The 26,644-nt window shown below is 43.0% G+C and overlaps 2 protein-coding genes across 17 annotated transcripts in view; one reads left to right on the plus strand and one right to left on the minus strand.

Moving 5' to 3' along the window:
* Positions 1-26,644, plus strand: part of SMOC1 (SPARC related modular calcium binding 1) — a 418,437-nt gene that overhangs the window by 248,053 nt on the left and 143,740 nt on the right. For 5 of the 12 annotated variants that reach the window (XM_068254051.1, XM_068254050.1, XM_068254055.1 and 2 more), the window contains 3 exons: positions 6,170-6,287; positions 7,669-7,716; positions 24,049-24,117. In XM_068254051.1, coding sequence (XP_068110152.1) covers positions 6,170-6,287; positions 7,669-7,716; positions 24,049-24,117 — 235 coding nt within the window. The remainder of the gene's footprint in view (positions 1-6,169; positions 6,288-7,668; positions 7,717-24,048; positions 24,118-26,644) is intronic. The other 7 variants (XM_068254054.1, XM_068254058.1, XM_068254060.1 and 4 more) reach the window with 3 other exon arrangements.
* Positions 18,766-26,644, minus strand: part of LOC137532982 (son of sevenless homolog 2-like) — a 199,955-nt gene continuing 192,076 nt past the window's right edge. For 3 of the 5 annotated variants that reach the window (XM_068254064.1, XM_068254062.1, XM_068254063.1), the window contains exon 6: positions 18,768-18,968. The gene's annotated coding sequence lies outside the window, so the exon portion shown is untranslated. Of the gene's footprint in view, positions 18,969-26,644 lie in introns of all 5 variants that reach the window. The other 2 variants (XM_068254066.1, XM_068254065.1) reach the window with 2 other exon arrangements.

The following is a 26,644-nucleotide window of genomic DNA, read 5'->3' on the forward strand; positions in this document are numbered from 1 at the left end:
TTTCACTTATTTTAGTGGAATATAAGTCTTCAAAAAAGATATGGAGGCTTCAGCAATATCAAGCAAATGTGAACATATAGTACTCTGTTTGTTCGTAATTCTAGGCATGGCCATATTCTCTGAGCTCCCCCTCAAGAGATGAGCCAGAATTCTACTACACTTGTTTCCTAGTTCAAATTCCTTTTGTGAAAAAATGAGGTCCCTGTTCTTGGTTCTGTCCAATAGTTTGAGTTCAAAGCGCCTACATGCTGACGCCCAGTTCATATATTGTTCACTAGAAGGTGATTCAGTGAGTTTAGACCATTCCAAAATGGCATATTTTTCAGTGTAGAGCAATGTCATTATTTCTTAATATTGTCATGGCAGTGCTGAATGCACCTCTAAGGACTGCTTTACTGGCATCCCAGCATGTTAAGGAGTCTGTAGTACCTTCATTTTCACACCAATAGTGTGCCATATGTGTTTTACATGTATTTAAGACTACCTGATCTTCCAACCACCATGGACCCATTCTCCAAATTCCCATCTCTCTAGGCCCTGGTAGAGTCAGAGATCAAATGATCGGTGAATGGTATGAGATACCATGTCCTAGGTGTTATACCTCTTGTACACACGTCAATAATTCAGATGACCCCATAACCATATCTATTCTGGAGAGAGTTTTATATGTATCTGAGTAGCAAGTATATGCCCTATCTTCAGGGAATTTCCATCTCCACAGGTCTCTCAGGTCATAGGCCTCCATCCATTTTAGCAATGCAGGAAATGATTTACCACCTTTGCTTAATCTATCCATATTTGGGTTGGTACCCCAAGGACTACTCTCAGAGTCCTGTAGTTACATCAGGAAGGCATACAGATATTTTAAATATTAACAGTTAAGTTTTAAGCCTGACTTGGAGAAAAAAGGATTAGTCATAAAGGCACATTGTTATTTCTTATCTCAAATATATCTCAGCAGTGTAGAACTAAGTAAAAGAAGTGTCATCCGTCAGATCTTACATCCATTAACATACAGATTATAACAAGAAGTATTTCCATTTAATTTTGAAAGGAAAATCAAGATCCACAATCAGACAGATAAATAAAGTCAGAGGACATTTTAAAGCTATTATGCCTTTATCTATGCTATATCAAAAATCAGTCACAGATCGGTTGTTATTTTAGTTTCCCCTGCATAAAGAGATCACAAATGGGACCAATAGTGTATAATCCTGAGCTACAGTACGTACAAATGGAAGTGTCATATTAATACACATATACATCATGAGGATCATCTTAGTGAGCGTGAATATAGGGTCTAGCACACCCTATTTTCCTGCACGTGCATCTTGCATAAGCATAGTAAGGCCCTGCAGTTCCAGCCACTGACTCGCTTCCTTGGGGTCAATGAAAAAATAGGTTTTGTCATTAAACTGTACACAAAGTTTTGCAGGATATAGCATACTATATGGCACTTGGTTATTTTTCAGGCATTTCTTTATGTTAAGGAAAGTAGCCCTCTATGTTTGAATCTCAGTCGAGTAATCTTGAAAGATGGAAACTCTCACTCCATTATACTTCAGTTCCAGAACTTTCCGGGCAGCTCTCAGGATTTCCAGTTTATCTCGATAGTTCAGCAACTTTGCAATAATGAGGTCGGGAGGGGGCACCAGGCTTAGGGGGACCACCAGGGACTCTATGAGCTTGTTCGATGCAAAAAGCTGGTGAGCAAAAAGCTGGTGATGGAGTAAAATCAGGTAAAACATCTTTCATCCATGTTTTCAGAAACTCTTCAGACCGGTTTCCCTCAGATTTCTTGGGGAAAGCCATAAAGTGCAGATTTGAATGCCTAGAACGATTCTCCAGATCGTCCAATTTAAATGAATGGTAGTCTGATACCCTTTGAACATTGGCAACAGCAGATTGTAATGGTCTCAGTTCATCTTCAGCAGCCCCCACTCTGCGTTCACACTCTGTGGTTCTATCACACAGTTTGGACATATCATACTTCACAAAAGAGAGTTCCGTCTGTATGGTGTCTAATCTTGCATTCACTGACGTGCGTCCCCCTTATAGCTTCCATAAGCTCTGCTCTGGTGGGCTCATTCACCTCTGACTCACTGTTTTCATGCATAGGCTGCTCGCTGTCACTTTCCTCTCCCTGCTTTGAAGCTTCAGAGGCTGTGTCTCCCCTGGTGTTGCTCAATGGGCGCCCTCCTCTCGACCACTGTGGCAGGAGGGGGGAGGCGTAGTTTCTTACCCATTGTTGCATCCACGGTCTGGTCTGCAGTCTGCTCCTGCTCCTCTAGGCCTGCTATTGTCGTGTCGGTACACCAGTTTCTCCGCCGGTCCTCCCTCTCTCGGTGGCCCGTATTTTGGCATGTTATGTGGCTAAGGGGCTTTTGCGCGGGGATGAGGCAAGATTGTGCTCGGCCAGGAGAGAGCAAGAAAAAGCATGTCCTCACTCCATGCACATTTGCCACGCCCCCGGGAGATAGGTGTCTTTGGTTTGTATTGCCCTGTTTGTAGAGGCCACCTGTCCTGGGAGGTGATCCCCAATGACGTTTATTATGATGATCAACTAAAGTTATGGGCCTCCTTTCTATTGGAAATCAGTATATGAAGCATGTGGGCTGCTGGTATCCATTTGTGTTGTTTATGACAATTCCCTCACCTTGTGTGGGCGTAAATGTACCTTGTAATAATACTATGTTGTAAATTTCAATACAAATTTTTTGAAAAGAAAAACTTCTACAGTCATTAGTCCACAATTTATCTGTATTAGTGGTGAATAACATTATCGTCCACTGGAATTAGAACTTTAAAGGCTGTGCATTTATAACAGAAATTTAATAATTCAGGCTCAGATTGCCCTCTGATCATCATAAAATGCTCTACTCATTTTGCAACTGTGAAGAGATCTACAAATCAGCTGGCTGCCTTTTCATGTGGAAAAACAACTGGTGTATACACACTGTCTCCAAGAGGAGCTAATCTAAACCCAGTCATAGTCTAAGGTGCCCACTAATGATCCAATCTTATTCATCCAATCTTACCATTTATATGTAATATAAGGGACTGCCTATAGTATCCATTCAATACATTCACTCAGTTTACTCTTCTACTACATAGATCTGGTAGGATTGGATGAAAAAGATTGGATCGTTAGTGGCCACCTATATTCTAATGTTCCAACCACAGTCAATTTGTACTTAAGCCAGTTATTACCAGTGTGTTTTGTGTGTGGAGAAGTGGACTTGGTTCACCAATATCTTAGTTCTGTCCATACCTAGATACAGTACTGGCATGGATATGACATTAGTGGACTAAAAGTGGACTAAAAGTGGACAGTCCTCTATAAATTGTATTATTTCATATTTAAAAAAAAATTCCATAATAATATATTTTATATCAAATCATTGCTCTCTGCTATCCACCCTGTTCCTGTGAATTAATCTTCTGCTTCCTGGGCACAGTCAGGAACAGAGGCAATGCTCAGACCCGACTACGGATTGCAGATATGTGAGTAAGATCTGAAATAAGTGGTGGGAGTATGCCGTGCGCAGGAAAAGAGATGAGGAAGCTGGCAGAACAGAACAGTGTAGAATGATTAGAACAGGTGATTAGAGTGCATGCTGTATATAGGCTGCTATAGATGATAAGTATATTGCAATCAATACAATGCTTGAGGGATAGAACATTATAAATGCTTTACAGATCAGAAAGCCACTTGGGACTGATTTATCATGTTATTCTAGTCTTCTTATTGAGTTTATCCATAGGTGTAACAACAATACCATAGATGTGTTCTAGATCTTTAGAGGAAGACATTGTAACCCTTGAACAAGCATAGCTTTTAGGTTACTAAAGTCAGTAAATAGATTTGTTAACGCTGTAACCCTCACAGGATAAATCAAGTAATTTAATAAATGTCTAAAAGGGTATTGGCCCGATCCCCAAGGACAAAGGCACCTCCTAACACATGTTGTTAATGGAGCCTGATGTTGCGCTGCAGCTAATGTCCTAAAATAGCAAAAACCTCAGGGCTCTGATGATCTCGGAAGACAAACTGATCTCTTATTTTAAATAGGAGTATCATCTTTCATAGTGGTATTTCCAAGATAATCTCTGTTAGACAGAAGAAAAAGTATTGTTTTTTTCCGTGCTGCAAACATAAATCCTAGACAGATCCCTAACGCTTTCTGAGCTCTATCTGAGGAATGATCTTTCCTCCCCAAAATTCTAAAAATTCAGACAGTGCACTTTGTAAAGATGTGAAGAATTCCGATGTAAACAAAAATGTTTCTATAGTTTCTAATGGCAGAGCCGTTTAGCTCTGAAAATAATGTATTTGGGTGAGTCAGGAAGCATCATAGCCATCATAGCCAGAGGATCAGCATTACGGACAGGCCATAAGATTTTTCAACAATGGAGAAGGAGCGGAAGCTGTGTGTTTATTTTTTCTTTATTATTTCATGGCAGGTTTACTTTAATGAGGAAATGGGATCTGTGATATTGCCTTTTTTATGGTGAAATTAAAGTATAATTCAGTATTAAAGTAAAATTGATATATAAATAAGGCCAAACACTGACTCCTGACTAGGGTTCAAATCCTGGATAGGGTCAGTACCTATTCAGTAAGAAGTCCTTGGGCAAGACTCCCTAACACTGCAGAGTGGCCCATTGAGTGCGCCCTTAGCGCCCTTAGTAGCTACAGCTCTTGAGCACTTTGGGCTTGATTCACAAAGCAGTGGTAACCTACTTAGCACGTCTAAAGTCTTTAGACGTGTTAACCAGGGTGCTAAGTAGGTTAGCACCGGATTTCTCAATCAGATCGCGCGCAAAGTTTTACGCGCGCAAAGTCCTATGTGCGCGCTAAGTCCCATAGGCTTTAATGAGCACTTCTCGCGGAGCGCCCTGCGCTCTGTGCAGTGCGCGCGTAAAGTTTTACGCGTGAAAAGCTGGTTTAGACGTGTTAAGGGGGTTTTCACAGGCGTGCTAACAGTTAGCGCCGCTTTGTGCCCTTTGAGTCCAACAGGAGAAAAGCGCTATACAAATGTTAGGATTATTATTTATAATTACATTGCAAGACACAAAAAGCCCAGCATTGCTTGTATGTTTGCAGCCACCTCCTGTTTGTCTTATTTGTGTGGTTGGAAGTAATTAAGGACTCATTTGCACAAGACAACGTGTGCACTAAGACCTCATTCTCCTCATACATGCCGCCGTGCACATTTCGGCAGCACATTGGTGTGCGACAAGCAAGAACAGCAGAAGTGCATTTACATCATATGCGATGTGCTATCTCACTGCTGAATGCATTTTTCCGGAAAGCGCAGCACTACAGTAAATAGGATCAACAGCGCAGCACATAGCAGCGCAGATGACGTGCGATCGTACGTGTTGCGTTCCGATCGCATGGCCAATTTGCGCTGGTGATGTGAAGGAGGCCTGATGGGATTATTTTTCAACATACCCCACACAAGGCATCCCTGGCGGGGGTGTTGCGTGGTGGATATGTTTTAGTGCAAACAGCAGCTCCAAAACAATGTAACGCAACAGGGAATTGCATGCGTCGTGCAATAACATGTCCAGAGTCCCTAGCTGCTGTGTTATGTCGGAGAGTGAGTAAACACTACGATATTATGAACGATAACAGGAAAGTCAATGGACTTGTGTGTGATACGCAATGTGTGGTGCATCACCACTTACAGCGACGCATGAAGTGTGAATGAGCCCTTAGTAAAGAGTGTATCAGTATTGTTACAAAGTACCCAGCAAGCTCTTGGTGAACCAGAGCTCCCAGATGATTTGCATATTTAGCAGTGATGCATCGTGGGAGCCATCTCAGAGCTCACCCCAACCTGAGTAATTGTAAATACACACTGCTTATCAGTATTGTGTGAGCCACTGAGCATTTTGTGTAATCTGATCCCAGCAGCAGCAATAGAGTAAACTGAGGATGTTATCAATCATCTCTTTACTGGGTGCCCCACTTATTGACTGGAAGCTCTGTATATGCAATACTCATATTTTTTTCTAGTACTGAATTGAATAAATAAATTAAAAATCCTATAGACTCCCTTTTAAGAGGCAGTGCAGTAGCCAACACAGCAGTACTGTTCCAGTTTATAATACAATGTATAAATTGTAGTCCTGTTACAATGTCTCTATTCTCTTTTGCCAGGTGCAATGTCACACTTACACAGGATATTGCTGGTGCGTTACACCTGACGGTAAACCTGTCAGTGGATCCTCTGTGCAGAACAAGACTCCTGTATGTTCAGGTATCGAAGAAAGCCTAGGTAATATCATTGCATGGCTGCTAATGTTGAAACGAATGAAGATAACTCTGCTGCTGAGCTATGAAACGTATCTACGGATTATAATTCCTGTTCCTGTCTCTTGCACGTTAACCCCTTCATAGTCAGAGGTATTTTATGACATATATATATATATCCTTTAGGCTTAAAATAAGCTCAGGCACGGAATTACCTTCATATGAAACTGGGGTTGGATTTATTATCTTTATCCCTGAGGCCACCATTCCTGGGCAATCCTTGTTCCATACATATTAAACACCATTACATTCTGCAGTAGCCCCTTTTCCAACTATTACATTAGTTAGCAATCTCATTGGGCTGCCTGGAGAATAATATTCCTATCTTGATCTGCAGCAAAGCAGGAAAAAAGGCCGCAGGAGCCCTTTCACAACTCCCCCCCCCCCCCCCCCCCCCCAAAAAAAACCCATCATCGCCATTGACACCTATTATAAAAGCTGCGCTTGGCAGCAAAGAAAGGAAATTTGGGCACCTCGGTGATGAAATTGACCTTCTTTGCCACAAATCACGGCTTTTATTATGGCCGCGATATGCCGCAAACACAGGGAATTTTGGCACCTGGAGTTGCCTAAGTAGCGGTAATGATGAAGAGTAGGAAAATTTCAGCACTCGGAGGCGCACGATACTGGTAATCATTCAAATTGCGGGTACCAGGACTTGCGGAAATGCAAATAGCTGAGCGTCCACTATGCAATGCTGTTATTTGCATTTCCGGGCATTCTATCAGCACCAATACTTAAAATGATTGCTGGTAATCGGGCGCCTGCAAGTGCCGAACTTTTCTTGCCTTTGCCGCATATCGCCACAATGCGGCAGAGAGGGCAGAGAGGGGAGTAAAGGTTTAGGGGGGTTTAGGGTTAGATGCCAAAGGGGGAGGGGGGGGGTTAGGTACCACCAGGGAGGGTCTTAGGGTTAGGCACCATCGGGGGGGTCTTAGGGTTAGGCATTGTTAGAAGGAGGGTTCTGTGTGAGAGTAGTGTTAGGTTTAGCCATAGTAAAACATCGGTAAATATTACTGATATTTTACTATCGGAATTCAGTAGTAGAATATTGCCAATTTTTGAGGCAAACCCCTGCGCCTTTTTTTCATGTATGCATCTGCAGGACCGGCTATTTTTTAACATCCCTAACCAGCTTTAGTCACTGGGCCTTTAGAAAGCTTGCTGTAAAGATGCTTTATATATGGATTCTAATTGTTCACATAGGTGTTCTGCTAAATCATACAGAATACCTTTGATTCTATTAACAAGTTTCTATGGCAGCCAAGCAAACTCATTAATATATTTAGCAGTTTTTATATTTTCATTGTTTGTCATTGTTTATTTTGTGTGTTTTGTTTTTGCAGGTACAGTGACAGATAAGCCTCCAAGCCAGGGTAACTCAGGCAGGAGAGGTGAGTGAAGCTCTGTGATGTGCAGTGACTTGCCAATCCAGTAGGTTTATCTTCAGTTACTAGTATAGCCCCACTTATGACACACTTTTCATATGCATGTAATACTACAATATTTTAAATGAATTGTGCACACAAAGTTTGGAAAGTGTTGTTTTTTTCCAAAACAATAAAGGAAACTACCGTACCTGTTCTAGTTCATTTTGTACATAGCAAATGACAGACCGTCTGCTCACACACAGCTAGTCTGAACCATAGCCAGGACAGGTTCCTCCAGCACTCAAGGCTGGGGCACCAAAGTGCGCCCCTCAATCCCTCCCACCCCGGCCGTCACACACTGCTTGCTATTAGTCTAAGCAGTGTCCCAACCCCCCCAACACCTTAATTTCTAGTTATCTGGCTTGCAGTCACTGCCATGTATCCCCTTTTCTTATTTCTCGCTGCTTCAAACACAATACGGTAATGATAGCTGAGTGAGTTGTGCGCCCCCTCCTACACTGCGCCTCGGCCCGGCTCTGGTCTGGTTCATTCCCCCTTTAGTCATATGGGTAAGACGGGTGGGTGGAGGGCCAGATTTCTGGGAAGGCCACAAAGGCCCAGACTTTGGGCAGCTGCCGGCCGAGGGGAAGGCTGGACATAGAGGAGGGATTACTGAATATGGAGGAGGAGGCTGCAAATTGAAAAGAGAGATTGCAAATGGGGAAAAACACATAAAAGAGGGTAGCTGCCCAATAGAACTATACATGAAAGAGGCTGCAGTGGCTGCACATGGAATAGGAGGACACTGCTGCACATGGAAGGGGTCAACAAGAAACTTGGTCAACAAGAAACAAGAAACTAAAAGTATAAATCCAGCCCTGGGGGAGAGTGATTGGTCAGTCAGCTGAAGCTGCCCCCCCCCCCCCCCCCACACACACTGGCTGACTGTCTCTACTACTACTACTAGCTTCAAACTCTCTTGGAGGAGAGATAGGGTGAGCTAAGCAGGCATCTGTAGATTGTTGAGGAGGAAAAGAGGAGCTATGAATTGGTTCAGGAGGTATTTTCCCTTCTTTTTCATGAGCGTCTTCTATGCATAATTCATATAAACAATGCTTTATTAAATGCATATAGAAACACTGTGTCTGGACTTCAAAAAGCAGCCACCGAACGGTGTTGAGGAAAACAAAATAACCCCTTACTCTCAAATCTGTATACTGCAAGGAATAAGGGCAAACTGTATTTCATCTGTTTTACCGTATTGTTATGTGCTTATGTAAACCATTAGGTGGGGGTGTCGCAGTCTACTGATGAAGAAATGATTGCGCCAAGTTGGCAAAGAGTGTAACAAGGGCTTCTGCTCTGAGCATAAAGATGGAAATATCTGGGCAGTCCTTAACTTGGACAAAATACTGTTGCCATGCTTGTAGAGAAGTGTAGTTGGAGTTTGAACTGGACCTGTAGGAAGAAAATGTGCCCCACGGGGTACTTACCGGGGAGGGGGAAACTTCTGCATCCTGTCCTGCTCCTCTGGCCCATATCAGCCCTGGGACCTTGAAAAACTGCTTGGCGATGGTCCATGCATGCGCACTGGCATGGACCCACTCGAGCTTTGGAGGAAAAAGCCAGATAGGGTCCATGCTATTGCGCTTGCGCGAGCCGTCTGTGTAGTATCACAAACCCGATAGAGCTCGGCTTTTTCTCCTGCAGCTCGAGTGGGTCTGTGCTACTGCGTAGGAGCAGTGCGGCCGCGTTTCAGGGGTCTCACCACTGGATCGGCCTGGCTGAGGAGGACGGGGAAGCCGCTCCAGTATCCAGAGGCTTCTGCCTCCCGAGGTAATTATCCAAAACAGGCTGCAGCAAACAGCTACTGTATTTTAATGAAAGTGGACTGTCTCCTTATTAGTAATACATCTCACTAACTACTGTCACCTTTATTAGTCGAGGAAATGTCTTCTGTGGACCAAAAAGCTGCCAGGCTTTGAGCACACTCTGTGGTCTGTCCACACAGTTACCCTTCTCTGGCATCTTCCAATCCACTCAGCCACCAGAAGACATGCAGGTTAACAATATAGAATGATAGGTAGGAGTGTCAGAACGTGCATGGAGTGCTGTGTTGAGGAACAATCCGAGATTGGGCGCTATCCAAGGATACAGAGCATTTGTCTTGGCTAAGAAGGCACCTTATTATGGTGGGGAATATTCATTTATATGTCTGGTGCCATTCTGTTTTTCTTTTAAAGTACACCTGAACTTAGAGGTATATGGAGGCTGTCATATTTATTTCCTTCTAAACAATACCAGTTACCTGGCAGTCCTGTTGAGCTATTTCGGCTAAAGAGTCTGAAATGCACTCCTGAAACAAGCATGCACAGTCAGACTTTAGTCAGAAACATCTGTTCTGCATGCTTGTTCAGAGTCTATGGCTAAAATCATTAGAGGCACCCAGGCAACTGGTATTGCTTAAAAGGAAATGCCTGTGACAGCCTCCATATCTGTCTCAGTTCAGGTGTCCTTTAAATGGAAGTCATAATGGTAAAGGTTCTTGTAATGATTTTGCTATGGTACTGTAACGATCGGTGAAGCACAGAGAGGATCTGATTACCGGTGATCTGCAGTATCACTGGGAATACAGATATATACCAGATTATAAGTGATCTGCAGTCTCACCGATAATCCGATATACTAGCTAACCTCTGTTCACCTGAGTAGAGTGTAGTGTTTGGTGTAACAGTAACACTTTGAGGACTAGGCCTCAGTGCAGCAAGGAGTACTGCACAGATTCCTTCTGCAGACCTGAGCTCTCCAAGACGGGAGGAGTCAGACTGACAGTAGGAAGGATGTCTGGAAGTGACCCTCAGGAGGAAAGGTCGCTAACAGAGCGAGGAACCGCCTCTAACGGTAAGGTCGGTTCTCGAGGTCGGACAAGCCAGGTCGTACACACACGGACAGATAAAGTACAAGATCAGGAGGCAAAGGCGGAGTCTAAGTACAGGCAGGGTTCAGTAACGGGGTATCAGAAATATCGAGGTACAGAATCAGGAGGCTGAGGCGGAGTCTAGAAACGAGCCGGGGTTCGGCAACAGAGTATCAGAAATATCAAGGTACAAGATCAGAGTTCAGAAGGGTAGTCAAGGCAGGCAAAAGTCATAACAAATAATCACAATCAAACTAGTACTTTAAGCTATCAACAAAATCTAGCTAAGTGTAGGATTACAGCTCCAGCTGGTCCCGGCACACTTGCGGATCTGACTACGGATCTGGGTGCTTCCACATATGTGATCGCATGCCAGACAAAGAGCAAGTGAACAACCAGCAGTATATATACTCTAGGACCTTTCCAGGACCTCCCTAATTGCTGGTCCAATGAGAGCAGTGGAATTTGTCAGCTGACCCAGCTGGTCAGCCGACACCCTTCTAACTGCTATTTAAACTCTGCCTCTGTGCTCGCGCGCGTGTAAGTCTGAATCTTGGTGGACTATCCGTCCCAGCCACACCAGTACTGTCTTGCAATGTATCCAGTGAACTGAGTGCGGGAGCCGCCTCCGATGCGGATTCCGCCGCTCTGCCTAAGCGGCATGCGGCGTTTTTTCCGCGTTGTGACGCCATGCTGGACGCGGAAACAGCCGCCTCGCCTTGAGAGACAGCGGCTTTTCCGCGTTTCATCACAGTACCCCCCCCTCGAGGAGTGGACTCCGGACAACTCCTACCAGGCTTCTCGGGGTGTAAGGCATGAAACTCTTTCCTCAACTCATCCGCATGCATGCGAGTCCCCGGTACCCACTGTCTCTCCTCAATGCCATATCCCTTCCAGTGTACCAGATACTGTACCGAGTTCTGGACAATGCGAGAGTCCAAAATTTTCTCTATTTCGAACTCAGGATGACTATCCACCAGGACAGGAGGAGGAGGAGTAGGGCCCACATGGACTGCAGGTTTGAGCAGGGATATGTGAAATGATCTCACCCCACGCATGCTGGCGGGGAGATCAACGGTATAAGTGACGTTGTTGATCTTTTTGGTCACAGAAAACGGACCCACAAACCTGGGGCCCAGTTTGGCAGAAGGCTGCTTCAGGGTCAAGTGACGTGTGGACACCCAGACTAAATCCCCTGGCTGAAACTTCCATTCCATGGAACGTCTCTTGTCCGCTTGACCCTTTTGACTTTGGAACGCTTTCTGCAAATTATCTCTAACAATTCCCCAATTGTCCCTGAGTGACCTCTGCCAATCCTCCAGTGCTGGGAACGGAGAAGAGGCAACTGGCAAAGGGGAGAACTTGGGCGACCTCCCTGTCACAATCTGGAACGGGGAAAAACCAGAAGAAGAACTCTTTAAATTATTCTGCGCAAATTCTGCAAAAGCCAGAAACTTCACCCAGTCATTCTGTGCCTCCGCAACGTAACATCTTAAAAACTGTTCTAAAGACTGATTAATTCGTTCAGTCTGCCCATTCGTCTGTGGGTGGTAGCCTGACGAGAAAGACAGCTTCATGCCCATTTGGTGGCAAAATGCCCTCCAGAATTTAGAGATAAATTGGACTCCCCGATCGGACACAATGTTCTCCGGAATGCCGTGCAGCCGGAAAATGTGGATGATGAATAGGTCAGCCAATTCTTGGGCCGAGGGGAGTCCTTTCAAAGGCACGAAATGGGGCATTTTGCTGAAGCGGTCGACTACCACCCAAATGACCGACATGCCTTCAGACCTGGGGAGCTCACCCACAAAATCCATGGACAAGTGGGTCCATGGTTCACTCGGGGCGGGTAAAGGCTGTAAGGTACCGACAGGTGCCTGCCGGGTGGGTTTACTTTTGGCACATACCGCACATTCCCTGACATATTCCTTGCAGTCTGATGCCATAGAAGGCCACCAAGCACACCTGGCAATCAGATCCTGCGTTCTGGCAGCACCAGGGTGACCAGCACTCTTATGGGCGTGAAACATTTGTAAGACCTGTAGACGAAAAAACAGTGGGATAAACAAGACCCCCTCCGGTTTTCCCTCAGGGACATCCTGCTGAAAGGGACCCAAAACCTTTGTCCAATCCTCCCAGGTCTCTGTGGCTGCTAACACCAGCCTCTGCGGGATGATGGACTCAGGAGCGGGGGGCTGTGCTGTCTCTAATTCGAAACATCTGGACAGGGCATCTGCCTTGATGTTTTTGCTGCCTGGAGTGTATGTGATAATAAATCTGAACCTCGTAAAAAATAACGACCAACGGGCCTGTCGGGGACTTAGTCTCTTAGCCCCCTCGATGTATTCCAGATTCTTGTGATCAGTATACACCGTGATCGTGTGTTCTGCCCCTTCTAACCAGTGGCGCCATTCTTCAAATGCCAATTTAATGGCCAGAAGTTCCCGGTTGCCTATGTCGTAGTTTTTCTCTGCCGGTGAAAACCTCCGAGAGAAATAGGCACACGGGTGCAACCTTCCCTGCAGCCCAGAGCGTTGAGACAGCACAGCCCCTACTCCAACTTCTGAGGCATCAACCTCCACAATGAATGGGTAAGAGGTGTCTACGTGTCTCAATATGGGTGCAGAGCAAAACAATTTTTTCAAGTGAGAAAAAGCTGCCACAGCCTCAGGAGACCAGTGGTTGGTATCTGCCCCCTTTTTTGTGAGACTGGTAAGAGGGGCAATCATCGTGGAGTATCCCTTTATGAACCTCCTATAGTAATTCGCAAAACCTAAAAATCTTTGCAGGGGCTTCAACCCCACTGGCTGTGGCCATTCCAGGACAGCTGTGACCTTGGCAGGATCCATTGACAGGCCTGAGGTGGAGATCACATACCCTAAAAATGTGACAGTGGTCACCTCGAAAATACATTTCTCCACCTTGGCATACAGCATATTTTGCCTCAATTTGTCCAACACGAATTTAACGTGGACCCTGTGCTCGGGGAGGTTGTTGGAATAGATTAGTATATCGTCAAGGTATACTAGTACAAACCTACCCAACACCTCCCTGAATACCTCGTTGATTAATTCTTGAAAGACGGCTGGCGCATTGCACAACCCGAAGGGCATCACTAAGTACTCGTAATGCCCGTCGGGAGTGTTGAAGGCCGTCTTCCATTCATCACCCTTTCTAATGCGGACCAGGTTGTATGCACCCCTCAGATCTAATTTTGAAAAGATCTTAGCGTTGGTGACTTGCGTAAATAAATCGTCTATCAATGGTAACGGATAACGATTCTTCACCGTGATTTTATTCAGGCCACGGTAGTCGATGCATGGTCGCAGCCCTCCGTCTTTTTTCTTAACAAAAAAGAATCCGGCCCCTGCAGGCGACCGGGAGGGGCGAATGAACCCTTTGGCTAAATTGTCACGAATGTACTCCTGCATCGCTATTTTCTCTGGTCCAGACAAATTATACAGGTGACCCCTAGGAGGCATACAACCGGCACGGAGATCGATGGGGCAATCGAAAGGGGCGATGAGGAGGTAACTTGTCAGCAGCCTTGGGACAGAATACATCCGAGAACTCGGAGTATTGCTCGGGAACCCCCTCCACATGCAACTTGGTCTGACCTAAAGTCACCTTCCCTAGACACTGTTGGGAACAGAAGTCTGACCAACTAGTTAATTGTCCTGTAGCCCAATTAATCTGTGGCGAATGGAGCTGCAGCCAGGGCATTCCTAAAACAATTGTGGAGGTGGTCATGTGTAATACAAAGAAACTTAGACTTTCGTTATGCAGAACCCCAATAGTGACTTCCACCTCTGGTGTCTGAGACAGCGGACGGTCCCTTTGCAGCGGGGAGTCGTCCACAGCAGTAACCTGGATAGGTGGTTTTACTGGGGTGAGCGGAATGCCCAACTTTTCTGCGAACTCTGAACTCATAAAGTTAGCCGCGGAGCCAGAATCAACAAAGGCTTCTGTGGCTTCAGATTTGTCCCCCCATGTAATCATACATGGAAGGAGCAAACGTTTTTCGTTTAAGGGTATGAGCCGGGCACCTAGGGTGCTACCCCCTACCACTCCTAAACGGTAGCATCTTCCCGGCTTGTTAGGGCAGTTCTGTACTATATGCCCCCCTTCAGCACAGTACAGACACAGCTGTTCGGTCATTCTCCGTCTTCGCTCTACCTGGGTCAATTTTGACCGAGCAATCTGTATCGGCTCGGATGGAGGCAAGACAGGAGAAGGTGAAATAGTAGGAGGTGGAGTCACTGGGACCGTAGTGTAAGATACTCCTCTGACACGGGAACTACCCCTGGTCTGTTTTTGGTAGCGCAGCCTGCGGTCGATTCGGATGGCCGCTGAGATGGCCTCATCGACTGTTCTGGGCTCGGGCTGGCTTAACATCAAATCAGAGACCTCATCGGACAGCCCTGACAAGAAACGATCTAATAGGGCATAAGTGTCCCACCTGGCCGTAACTGACCACCTCCTAAACTCGGCCGCGTAATCTTCGACCGGACCTTCGCCTTGACGCAAAAGCTTGAGCTTCCGCTCAGAAGTCGAAGCAAGGTCCGAATCGTCGTAAATTACTGCCATAGCTTTAAAGAATTCCTCTACAGAGGTAAGAGCTTTGTCTCCGGCGGGCAGGCTATATGCCCAAGACTGGGAGTCGCCAGACAACAAAGTCTTTATAAACGTGACCCTCTGGGTCTCAGTACCCGAAGATTGGGGTCTCAACTCAAAATAGGACAATACTCTACTCCTAAAATTCCGGAAGTCAGATCTGTGGCCGGAAAAGCTTTCAGGTACAGGCATACGTATGTCAGAGCTAGGAGAGGATCGCACATGATCCACTGATGTCTGGAGGGTTTGTACAGACCCTGATAGGGCATCAATAAGAGTTATGTGGGCGCCCAGTACTTGATTGATGTTGTCCACCGAAGTGGCAAGTACACCCAGACAATCAGTGTTTGCGTCCATTTTGTATTTGGTCTGGCGTTCTGTAACGATCGGTGAAGCACAGAGAGGATCTGATTACCGGTGATCTGCAGTATCACTGGGAATACAGATATATACCAGATTATAAGTGATCTGCAGTCTCACCGATAATCCGATATACTAGCTAACCTCTGTTCACCTGAGTAGAGTGTAGTGTTTGGTGTAACAGTAACACTTTGAGGACTAGGCCTCAGTGCAACAAGGAGTACTGCACAGATTCCTTCTGCAGACCTGAGCTCTCCAAGACGGGAGGAGTCAGACTGACAGTAGGAAGGATGTCTGGAAGTGACCCTCAGGAGGAAAGGTCGCTAACAGAGCGAGGAACCGCCTCTAACGGTAAGGTCGGTTCTCGAGGTCGGACAAGCCAGGTCGTACACACACGGACAGATAAAGTACAAGATCAGGAGGCAAAGGCGGAGTCTAAGTACAGGCAGGGTTCAGTAACGGGGTATCAGAAATATCGAGGTACAGAATCAGGAGGCTGAGGCGGAGTCTAGAAACGAGCCGGGGTTCGGCAACAGAGTATCAGAAATATCAAGGTACAAGATCAGAGTTCAGAAGGGTAGTCAAGGCAGGCAAAAGTCATAACAAATAATCACAATCAAACTAGTACTTTAAGCTATCAACAAAATCTAGCTAAGTGTAGGATTACAGCTCCAGCTGGTCCCGGCACACTTGCGGATCTGACTACGGATCTGGGTGCTTCCACATATGTGATCGCATGCCAGACAAAGAGCAAGTGAACAACCAGCAGTATATATACTCTAGGACCTTTCCAGGACCTCCCTAATTGCTGGTCCAATGAGAGCAGTGGAATTTGTCAGCTGACCCAGCTGGTCAGCCGACACCCTTCTAACTGCTATTTAAACTCTGCCTCTGTGCTCGCGCGCGTGTAAGTCTGAATCTTGGTGGACTATCCGTCCCAGCCACACCAGTACTGTCTTGCAATGTATCCAGTGAACTGAGTGCGGGAGCCGCCTCCGATGCGGATTCCGCCGCTCTGCCTAAGCGGCATGCGGCGTTTTTTCCGCGTTGTGACGCCATGCTGGACGCGGAAACAGCCGCCTCGCCTTGAGAGACAGCGGCTTTTCCGCGTTTCATCCGCGTTTCATCACAGGTACTCCATTATGTGTTATTACATAACTGTTTTTCTTGTGTTAATGATTGTTGAGAGATAATGATGTCACAATACCTTATTAGAGCCCATTCACATGTATTTGTGTTGGTGACAGTGCTGACCTGATCTTCACAGCAGCGGTTGAGCCACAACTGCTGCTCCTGTCACCATGATAGCGCCACCATGAGAACGCCACTGGCACTGGAATAATTGTGGCTGCATCCACTGTTTATGTGAGTGAGACCTAAATCAGGCTACGTTGTTCTCAGATATAAAGATTGACCAAGGGTCAACAAAGTTCCATGACTGCTTTCGAGACGTTCATATTCTGTCATGCAACCATAGAATAATTCAACAATGTACGTTTTTAACCAGGTAATAAGCAGCAGACAGAAAAGCATAATTTGTCAATTTGGGCAGCAGAGCTCTATAAACATGAGCAACCCTTAAAAGTACAGTATAAATAGCATTAGCCCTTTGTAGTTTTTCAGACAGTAGTTTAAATAGGAACTCCAGGCAAATTAGTACATAGAAACTGTTTATTTATTGAAGCACTCCTAAAAGGAGGACTCTTATCCACTGCTCTGCAGCATGGGTGCATTTAGTAGAGGTGAGTGCAGGCCCGATCAACTTACTTATGGAGATTGTCCAACCAGTGGTTGCACACACCACACTTCCTGTTTTTGGTGTTCATTGGTTCCATAGTCAGTCAATCTAGTGGACCAGCCGGAATCTGCAAATGTGGCACATAAGATGACCCTGTGACACATAGATGTGTAATGCAGGCATACCCAGGCTTACCCCCACTCACCCTGCTAGTGATTGGATCAAAATGGCACATCTCTCGTAAGAGAGTCCTGGGTGAATAACCTAGGTGGTAAGCCATGCCACCAATCATTATACAAATTAAAGTTTGTTAGGTTAGCACACAAGTCCTAAAGTTCAGAATGCCGATTTGTCTGCACTGTGCTTTGAGAAACGGGACAGCCTTGGAGCCCCAAAACAATTGTCAGCTAGCAATGTAGACTAACTGATGGAATAAATTATGAATATATTGTATACTGATGGAATAAACTCTGAACTTTCAAACTGGTGTGATAACCTAGCTTAAAGTGGACCCAAATTAAAAATACAAGATTTCAGAAATAAAATCTATTTTCTAAATTATAATAATAAATAGCAGCCTTTTTTCAGCTGCATGATGACAAATATAAAATATTTTACATTTATTGGAGGAACCCCTCCCTTCTTTTCAAATTGCCGGGATTTTTCCGGCAAACTGGTGGAGTAGATGGTGTCTGGCAATGGATGAATTGCTAATGGCTGCCCCCAGTATAACCCTAGCTATGAAAAGAGAAGGGTTAAAAGCATGCACTGAAATGATCATAGGTTTGAAGGAGTGTTTATTTATCTTTGTATGTGTCAGAGTGGTGCAACTAAATATTTTTAATTAAAAAAAAATGTTTGGTTTGGGTCCGCTTTAAACTTTAATCCACTCGCCCTGCTAAATTATGGTGGTTGGAGTTCTTCTTTTTGCTTGTTTGACTGAGCTAACCATCTGTTACCACAAGTTTGTTGTATGGACCGTCTTTGTTACTTATGTTAGGAAAAGGTTCCTGTAGGTTCTGTGCCTCCTGAGAACTGACCAAATAGACCAAAGACCTTCATCTTCCTACTGGATGCACAGATGCCACACACTACACTCATCTTATGGCATCATTCCCAGATGCTGTACCCTTGCATGGAGGAAAGCTCTGATGACATATTTTGACCAAGTAAGGTGCAGGAGATCTTTCTTGATATAAAGTGAGGAGGAAAAGATTTTGTTTTTCGATCCATCTAGAACCATTTTCCATGCTTGTAATCCTTTTTTGTTTATGAAAAAATCAAATTATATGAGAGATTTTGGAAAGTAGGATTTTGTGTTTACTTAAGATTATAAATTTAAAGTTTACAGAAAGTCAATTTTAGTTGAGTATGAGAGGGATTTGATCAATGAATTAATCAAAAAATGAATTTTAGTAGATATACGGTATGTAGAAAGCCTGAGGTCTCAACTTTGAAAGAAAACTGAATCTAGAGCAGACTGCAAATTAATTGAAAGAGGAAAATGGGAACAAGTTGACGGTCTAGAAATCTTTTTTTTTTTTCAGTGTATATCTTTTATTGTGCAGAAGATTTCTGTAATGTCTTTTGAATGTCTTCCCAGATGTGTTCTAGGTCAATATTAATCTTGTTGGGAGTTGAAGAGACCTGAAAGGGAAGAGGGAATATTAGGTAAAATATTTTAACAACAAAGAAAGGCAATGATTCCTAGAAATTGTTCACTGATGGATGGACACTTTTTTAGAAGCAGCTCCAGCTTTCTGAGTCACTCAGTTTACCTGTAAGACTATGAGCCTGCTTTGCTTTGCTTAGCTGAGCGATTGTAATTTTCACCTGGTGCACCTGCAGTAGATGCAACCCATGAATATTGGGACAAGGGTGCTTTGTAAGGGGGGAACGGAAAATTGTGTTAGGTGAAACTTTTTGTTTTTTTTTATTTTCACTCATAAGTGAAATCAGCCTACTTGCATTTGTCTGGTATTAGTCATGGAGAGAATCTGAAGACATAACAACAAACGTTGTTTAGGTGATACCTTTGATGACTAACTGTACAAGATTTCTTTGCAAGCTTTCGAAACTGTACGTTTCTTCTTCTATGCATGATACAGAACTGGAGCTTGGCAGCATTTTGGCGCCATACAGGGACCCCTAATCATGAAACCATGGTAGCATAACTACTCCAGAGTGAAGGTTTTTTATCGAGTAGCTCATGACCTCCAGTAGCATTGTTATTTTTTCGCCAGTGTGAACATTTTTGCACAAGACACAGGATAAAGCTTGCACCAGTGTGCTGGGAGGATGCCAAAAACTTAGCTGAATTGGCCATGGGGTGCTTTAGGCTGGGTTTACACCAAATCAGTTGCTATCAGCTATAAAGCAACACACAGGACAACTGATGAGAGGAAATGTTCCATATTTCCCTATGAGTCACTTTACATCTATGTGTTATAATATGGATTTAAACCAGTGGCGTAGCTAAGAAGCTATGGGCCCCGGTGCAAGCTGACATAGCACTATATATATATATATATATATATATATATATATATATATATATATATATATATATATATATTATATATAGTAATTGATATGGCGTACCAAAACCTGCTAAGGACAACAACAGTATTAAACGTGCAAGATTGCAATGGGAAACCGTTTGTTAATGATTACTATTACCAGCACAGGACCAATAAAGAGCTAATACTCCGTTTGAGGCAGACCCCTCTGGCCCAAGGGCTCCCAATGCTGTTGTAACCTCTGCATCCCTGTTGCTACACCACTGATGTAAACTGACCCATAGTGAAACATGAAAAATTCCTTCTTCTTCAATTGTTCATTCTGTTATAGCTGACAGGAACTGATTAAACCCAGCCTTACGTTTAATTCTATTTTTGTTAAGAAAAAGTAATTTCTTACATTCTGCTCCAAACACTGCAGGAATCAATGGCAAAAAAGTCCTGTTTAACCACCCTGATTTTTGTTTCTACAAAACACAGTCATCCCAAAGTGTTCATTGGTGTTCCTTGCCAAACTCTGGATTAATTAGTGGGTTTAAAACGTGTAACAAAAGTTACTGCACAGGTAACTACTTATTAATGAAGAGAGAATGTTCTGGGCAGTTAATTATTTTAAAAACTTATGTGTATCATGCTCACAAAACAGTAAATTATAGAAATTTATGGTGGCTGCAAATTGAAATGGCAATATAACACGTTTAAACCCTTTTAGCTTGGACCAAGAGGTTTATTCATTTATGTTCTCAAAACTTTTTAATAAATTTCTCATAGTTGTTGGTGAAGGCTGGGAACTTTAAATGCTTTCAACTTCTCTGCCTCTGTCCAATTTAACACACTGCTGAGAACATTTTTATTTATTATTATCCTTAATTTATAAAGCACCAACATATTACGCATCACTATACAATAACTTTATAAGTGGTGTAGATTGTGAATGAGAAACATGAGAAACACCAGAGAAAAACAACCCTGCCACATAAGACTTATCCTAAGATGTACTAGTAGACTAGCTATAGTACTGTCTGTGGTGGTAAAACATCTTGGGATATCATTTGTGGATTCTACACCGAAGCAAACCGGAACATCACCAACTTTGCATTTGAAGTGGACCGAACTCTAGCACATCACACAATGAAAATTCCCTGGACTGTGCTCTGTACTTGTTTAGCTAGATCAGAGTGTCTTATGAGCAGCTGTAAATCAGAGCTGAGAGCTGTGTTTGAGCTGTGCTGTGACAGCTCATTGCCATGTGTAAACACATGCTTAACCCTTTCAGTGCTTGAAATGAGAAAAGGGTCCGCATCAATGTCACATGAGGTTTATTGAGGACTTATCCCAAAACAGCAAAAGGAACACTCTGCTGTCCATCCTTTTTCTGTTTTGGGATAAGTCCTCAAACCTCGTGTGACATTGAGGTGGACCCTTTTCTTATTTCCTTTACTTACGGGGTGGTTACCCAGGTCCAGCTCCGTCTGCTGTGGAGTGTAGCGGTACACCTGCCTGCTTTTGTTGAGCCTTTCAGTGCTTCTAGTGAAGTGAATCCAAGTAAAACTTCAGTTTTTGGGGGGGATTTCCATAAAGTGTAATGAAGCCCCACCCCCCCTCCCCCCCCCCTTTTAAAGGTTAAGCTGTAGCTAATATTTCAGAGTACAGAAGATGTTTTGAGTTTAGTTATACTTTAATTCTTCTTTTGAAACTATTAAAGTACTATTTTGATTTTCAGAATTGAGATGTGTAGGAAAGCTAAGTAGCTATGATAAAGCTGGTAAGGTGATCATGAATGCAAAGTTCATAAAGTTTTACACTTACCAAGCTGCAGATTTATTCCATCACCAGAATGACATAACAAATGCTCCCAATGCCCATACAAAGTGCTGAATTACATCTACCACCTACCATGGTTTCTCATGGAAAACCATTTGTAAGCTTCCTTAACGAATAACTTGGTCTCCTTCAGCCATTGTAAGTGCTTGGATGGAGATCTCAGGAGCAAGAAATCTTGATTTAGCTACAGAGTCATGGGCTCCAGTGCAAATATTAAACTCCCCACCCAGCGCTGCAACTGCACAATACAGACCTCCAAAAGGGTTTTCCAAGAATACCTACATTGGCTTTCACCGCCTGGTCACTATGGCACAGGGAGAGCCAAATTACTATTCCCCCTCAGAGTCGTAGTCGTAGTAACATGGAGAGAGAAGTAATTTAGGGTCTGACAGTCAGATGCCCGAATCACTTGTGTGTTGGCCGTGGACTGTATCATTGCTGCTATAGCTGCACCAAACTCAGACGCTATACAGCATGCGCCAAGAAGGCCTCCCTCACCAAGAACAGCCACTGTGTGAGAGAGGTGTAAGCAGAGGACAATGGTTTGTGAATGATTACCGCTATGCAAAGTACACATAGAGGTGATCATTACTACTACTGCGCCAATAAAGATCTAATGCATGGAATGGAGGAGGGCCCATGTGGTCCCGGGGCCCAGGTGTGGTTGCATCCTTACACAGAATTTTTTTCCCCAGACACTCCTCAGTAAATAATGATCAGTCATGTTCTCCAAATATCCTCCCAGAATCACAAATTAACTTACAGTATTTGAATGCTAATTCACATTATGATTAATACGCCATTGGTGAACTTGGATTTCAGGAAAATAAGACCTGTTATTGGTCCCTTAGGTAGCTACTACTTATTGTACTTAGGAAAATATAACGGTTTTATTTTTGTTATTATTATTTAGATAATTATACATTAATATATACATTTTTGTTTTATGTTAGATTTTGTATTACAGATCACAGATAAGTATTTAGTACAGGGTGAATGCATGTCACTCATGGGTTTTGTAGTATTAAAGCACATCAGAAGCTCTCTGCCCAGAGGCATCTTACCAATGAATATAAAGGCTGCATAGGGACTTCTTAAAAATAAACATAAAGCCTGCATGGCTGCATGGGGACCTTACCAATGTGCATGGAGCCTCTAGTGACACCTAGAGACACTTTACCATTGTGCATGGAGCCTCCAGGGCTGCCTAGAGACACCTTACCAATGTACACAAAGCCTCCAGGGCTGCCTAGAGACAACTTACCATGTACATGAAGCCTCCAGGGCTGCCTAGAGACTCCTTACCAATGTACACAAAGCCTCCAGGCTGCCTAGAGACAACTTACAATATACATGGAGCCTCCGGGCTGCCTAGAGACACCTTACAATATACATGGAGCCTCCAGGGCAGTATAGAGACACCTTACCAATGTACATGGAACCTCCAGGGCTGTCTAGAGGTACCTTACCAATATACATAGAGCCATAAGGGTTGTTTAGAGAAACCTTACCAATTTACATGAGACACAAAGACTACCTAGAGCAATCTTACCAATGTACATGTAATCTTCAGGGCTACCTAGAAACAGGTTTGGGAAGCAGAAGCTTCTTCTTTATGCTAGGACTACGCAATGAGTTTTTGGCAGATTTTACTGGCTGATCGATTTTCTGATTGTTTTTTAAATTCCATTCACTTCTGTGAGAAAATCGATCAGATAAACAAACAAATTGAGATCGGACCTGTCAGAAATGATCTATCAAGCCATCTGTCTACCAAAATAAGAACTCATCGTGTATTCCCAGCATTAGGAACAGCTCTCAACAATAGGTTCAGAATTATCTACATTAACCTAACATTTGCTGTGGCTGTGGCTGGATGGTGTACTGGTTAAGGGCTCTGCCTCTGACATGGGAGACCTGGGTTCGAATCTCGGCTCTGCCTGTTCAGTAAGCCAGTAATTCAGTAAGGAGTTAATTGGGCAAGACTCCCTAACACTGCTACTGCCTACTGAGTGCGCTCTAGTGGCTGCCTCGCAAGCGCTTTGAGTCCGACAGGAGAAAGGCGCTATACAAATACTGCCATTATTATTATTATTTACTTAGTGTAGTCTACATTGTCTCTAACCTTCATAGTTTTCTATGCTCTCCTCATTTTTTCCGTGGGTTTTTTTCAGCCACTACATTATCTCCCATATTTTAACTACATACTGTATCAGTAGATTGATTGGCTTTTTATTAAAAATTGGCACAAAATTGTGGTTATATTGTGAGCCCCTTGGAGGGCCAGTGAGTTAGCAATGTGAATAGCTCTTTGTAAAGTGCAGCGTAATATGTTGGCGCTATATAAATGCAGAAATAATAATAATGATGATCTGATCTCACAGGTGGCCGTAAAGCAATGACCTCAGGACTATCGGTCTCTGCTCGGGAGCTCCACCTGCTGGCTACAAATGGTAAACATGAAATATTCATATGTAAAATTTCATATTTACCTAAGTAAAATATGTTTAACCTCTTTTAAATACTAAATGTAGTAAACAAAAAACATTAACAAAGCACTGTCATTTCTGTTGATTCACAAAAACAAAACAAAACTGGAAATGTGTAATGAGGGTGACAATAGCATGCAACAGTTCCATTGAAAGCACAAACTCACAGTAATACAAGAATGCCGCTTCTCTCCTTACTAGCATCACCCAGAAGTGGGCAATGACATTACTAGTTTAGCGTTATATTCTTTGTTTTCTTTTTTTCATCATAAAACTTTTTATTAAAGGTATATTGATATACATAATATGCGTATTATAGCATGCCAACATACGATTACAAAGATCAAGCTGGTTGTATAATATACAGCGGTTATCTATAGTCTGATAGGAACTACAAACTTGTCTAGCTAGGTATTAACAGTATAGCGATCTCTCTGGCATTAACATGACCCATAGGGTTGTCAGAGAGAGCTATTGATATATTAGCAATCTGGCGGGTGTAATGTACAAGAGTACACCCCTGCCAGCTCAAAGGCTAAGTATATAGTTCTAGTGAAATGAGAGTTCTGATCACTGTATTATACCTTTATATAAAAGATAGTATCGAACTATAAATGTGACATACACTTGCTCAATACAATTCAGCCTTATTCCTAGAATAATGTCCTAGGAGAAACATAACATATAAACATGGCTATACTACAACATGTTGAGGTACACCCTAATATGCTGTAAACTACTATCTTGGTAAATCCATTATCTAGAGTTAAGAGGTATTCTTTTAAGCTATAACCTGTGGGTTTGGGAAGAAAAAGCTGCTATGAGTTGAGCCCAGCCTAGCTCTAATTCTGTTTTCCATAGAGATGTTGCTATGTGCTATCGATATAGCTTGGGCAATGTGGTTTTGGTCTTGAGATTTCCAGTTAGAGAATATTAAATGATGTATAGCAAAAATAGTGTGACAGATTGCCGGTTTAAATTTAGGAGGCAGAGATTCTGTCCCAATTAGAAGTAGGGCGAGTTGAGGGGATATATTCTTTGTTGTGAGTGTGTTGGTGTGGCTTACATACAGTTTCTCCTGGTACTGATCTGATCCTAAATATGTTGTATCGAGGCTTCATCAGTTGGAAGGCCTCATATTCATTTTTTACAGGTTGGGTGAACAAAGCTGCATGGGAAACAGTTATCTGAAACTTGTTCAATGTACAAAATCTTCTCAGACTGTGTGTGACATAGTTGAAAGGAAGGGAGAAGGATAAAAGCTACAGGTAGTAGAGCTCCTTTTTAAAGTGGATCGTGTCTTGTACAGAAAATTTACCACACCTCTAATTTCCTCAGTTTCGGTTTTAATTTTAATGTCATTACATTTTTTGGCAGCTATGAATGTTTAAATGCAGGAACATGCATTGATCGATGAATGAAAATGCCAATATTCTTTTCACATTCATTTTCGTGAAAAAATTGTAAAATTCAAATTTGAAAAATCCAATTGTAAATCATGTTGTAATAAGTTTGTGATTTTTCACATTTTTGTGAATTTTTACACTAAAATTAACATATATTTTTTCCCCGGTAAAATATCATTTTTTCCCATTTTTTCCAAATCTATGCATTGAAAAAATAGCATTTTCAATGTGAAAATGACTTTGGCAAAAAATGTGCAAGCAACCCTGGCATTGATATTTCTTGGCAGATAATTCTCTTTGGTGTTCAGTATCTAATCTGGCTCTAGATGAAAAAATCCACATTAGACTGAAGAGTGGAAAAATCTGCAGAAATCCATTTTTTAAAGTGTTCCTGAAGTGACACGATACATGATGAGATAAACATGTTTGTATAGATCAGATCATACTTAGAACCTGCTTGTGCTCCCTTTTTCTTTTTTCTTACTGTTATGCTGGGTACACACGCTAAGATTTTCCGACCCGATCGTTTTTTCCGCTCGATTCTCCTATCTTCATAAATTTTTCTTATCTTTTTCCATTCACTGCTATGAGAAATCGAGCGCAGAAACGATCGGGAGCAATATTGGACATGACGGATTTTATCAATCGGATCCATCTATCGCATGGAAAATCGTACCGTGTATATTAGGCCATAAGAGTTAACAATCCACAGATATAAATGATACTATGTTTGTAGTTGGAGTGTAGGGTAGCTCTAACTGATAACTAATTAGGGTCGTAAAACTCTATGGGTCCGATCCGATTCACTTTTTCTCCTAGGAGATTATTTTTATCTTTAGTTTAAAATAACTTTTCAGCACTCTGCAAATGAAAAAGAAACAAAAAGTGGGTGAAAAAGTACTGTCAAAATTATTCTGAATATTTTCTTGCTTGCTGAGGACTTACAAGGCATCTTATTGACAAGGTGTGAAATATCACCACCTAGAAGTAAAAGTGAATTGGATCAGGCCTTATTCAATTCACTGGCCCATATGCAATTATTTATTTTTCTCCTGAGTTGTCCCCTAGGGTACATTTTCAAACTT

This window comes from Hyperolius riggenbachi, chromosome 9 (assembly GCF_040937935.1).
Source record: "Hyperolius riggenbachi isolate aHypRig1 chromosome 9, aHypRig1.pri, whole genome shotgun sequence".
In the NCBI taxonomy this organism is placed as follows: Eukaryota; Metazoa; Chordata; class Amphibia; order Anura; family Hyperoliidae; genus Hyperolius; species Hyperolius riggenbachi.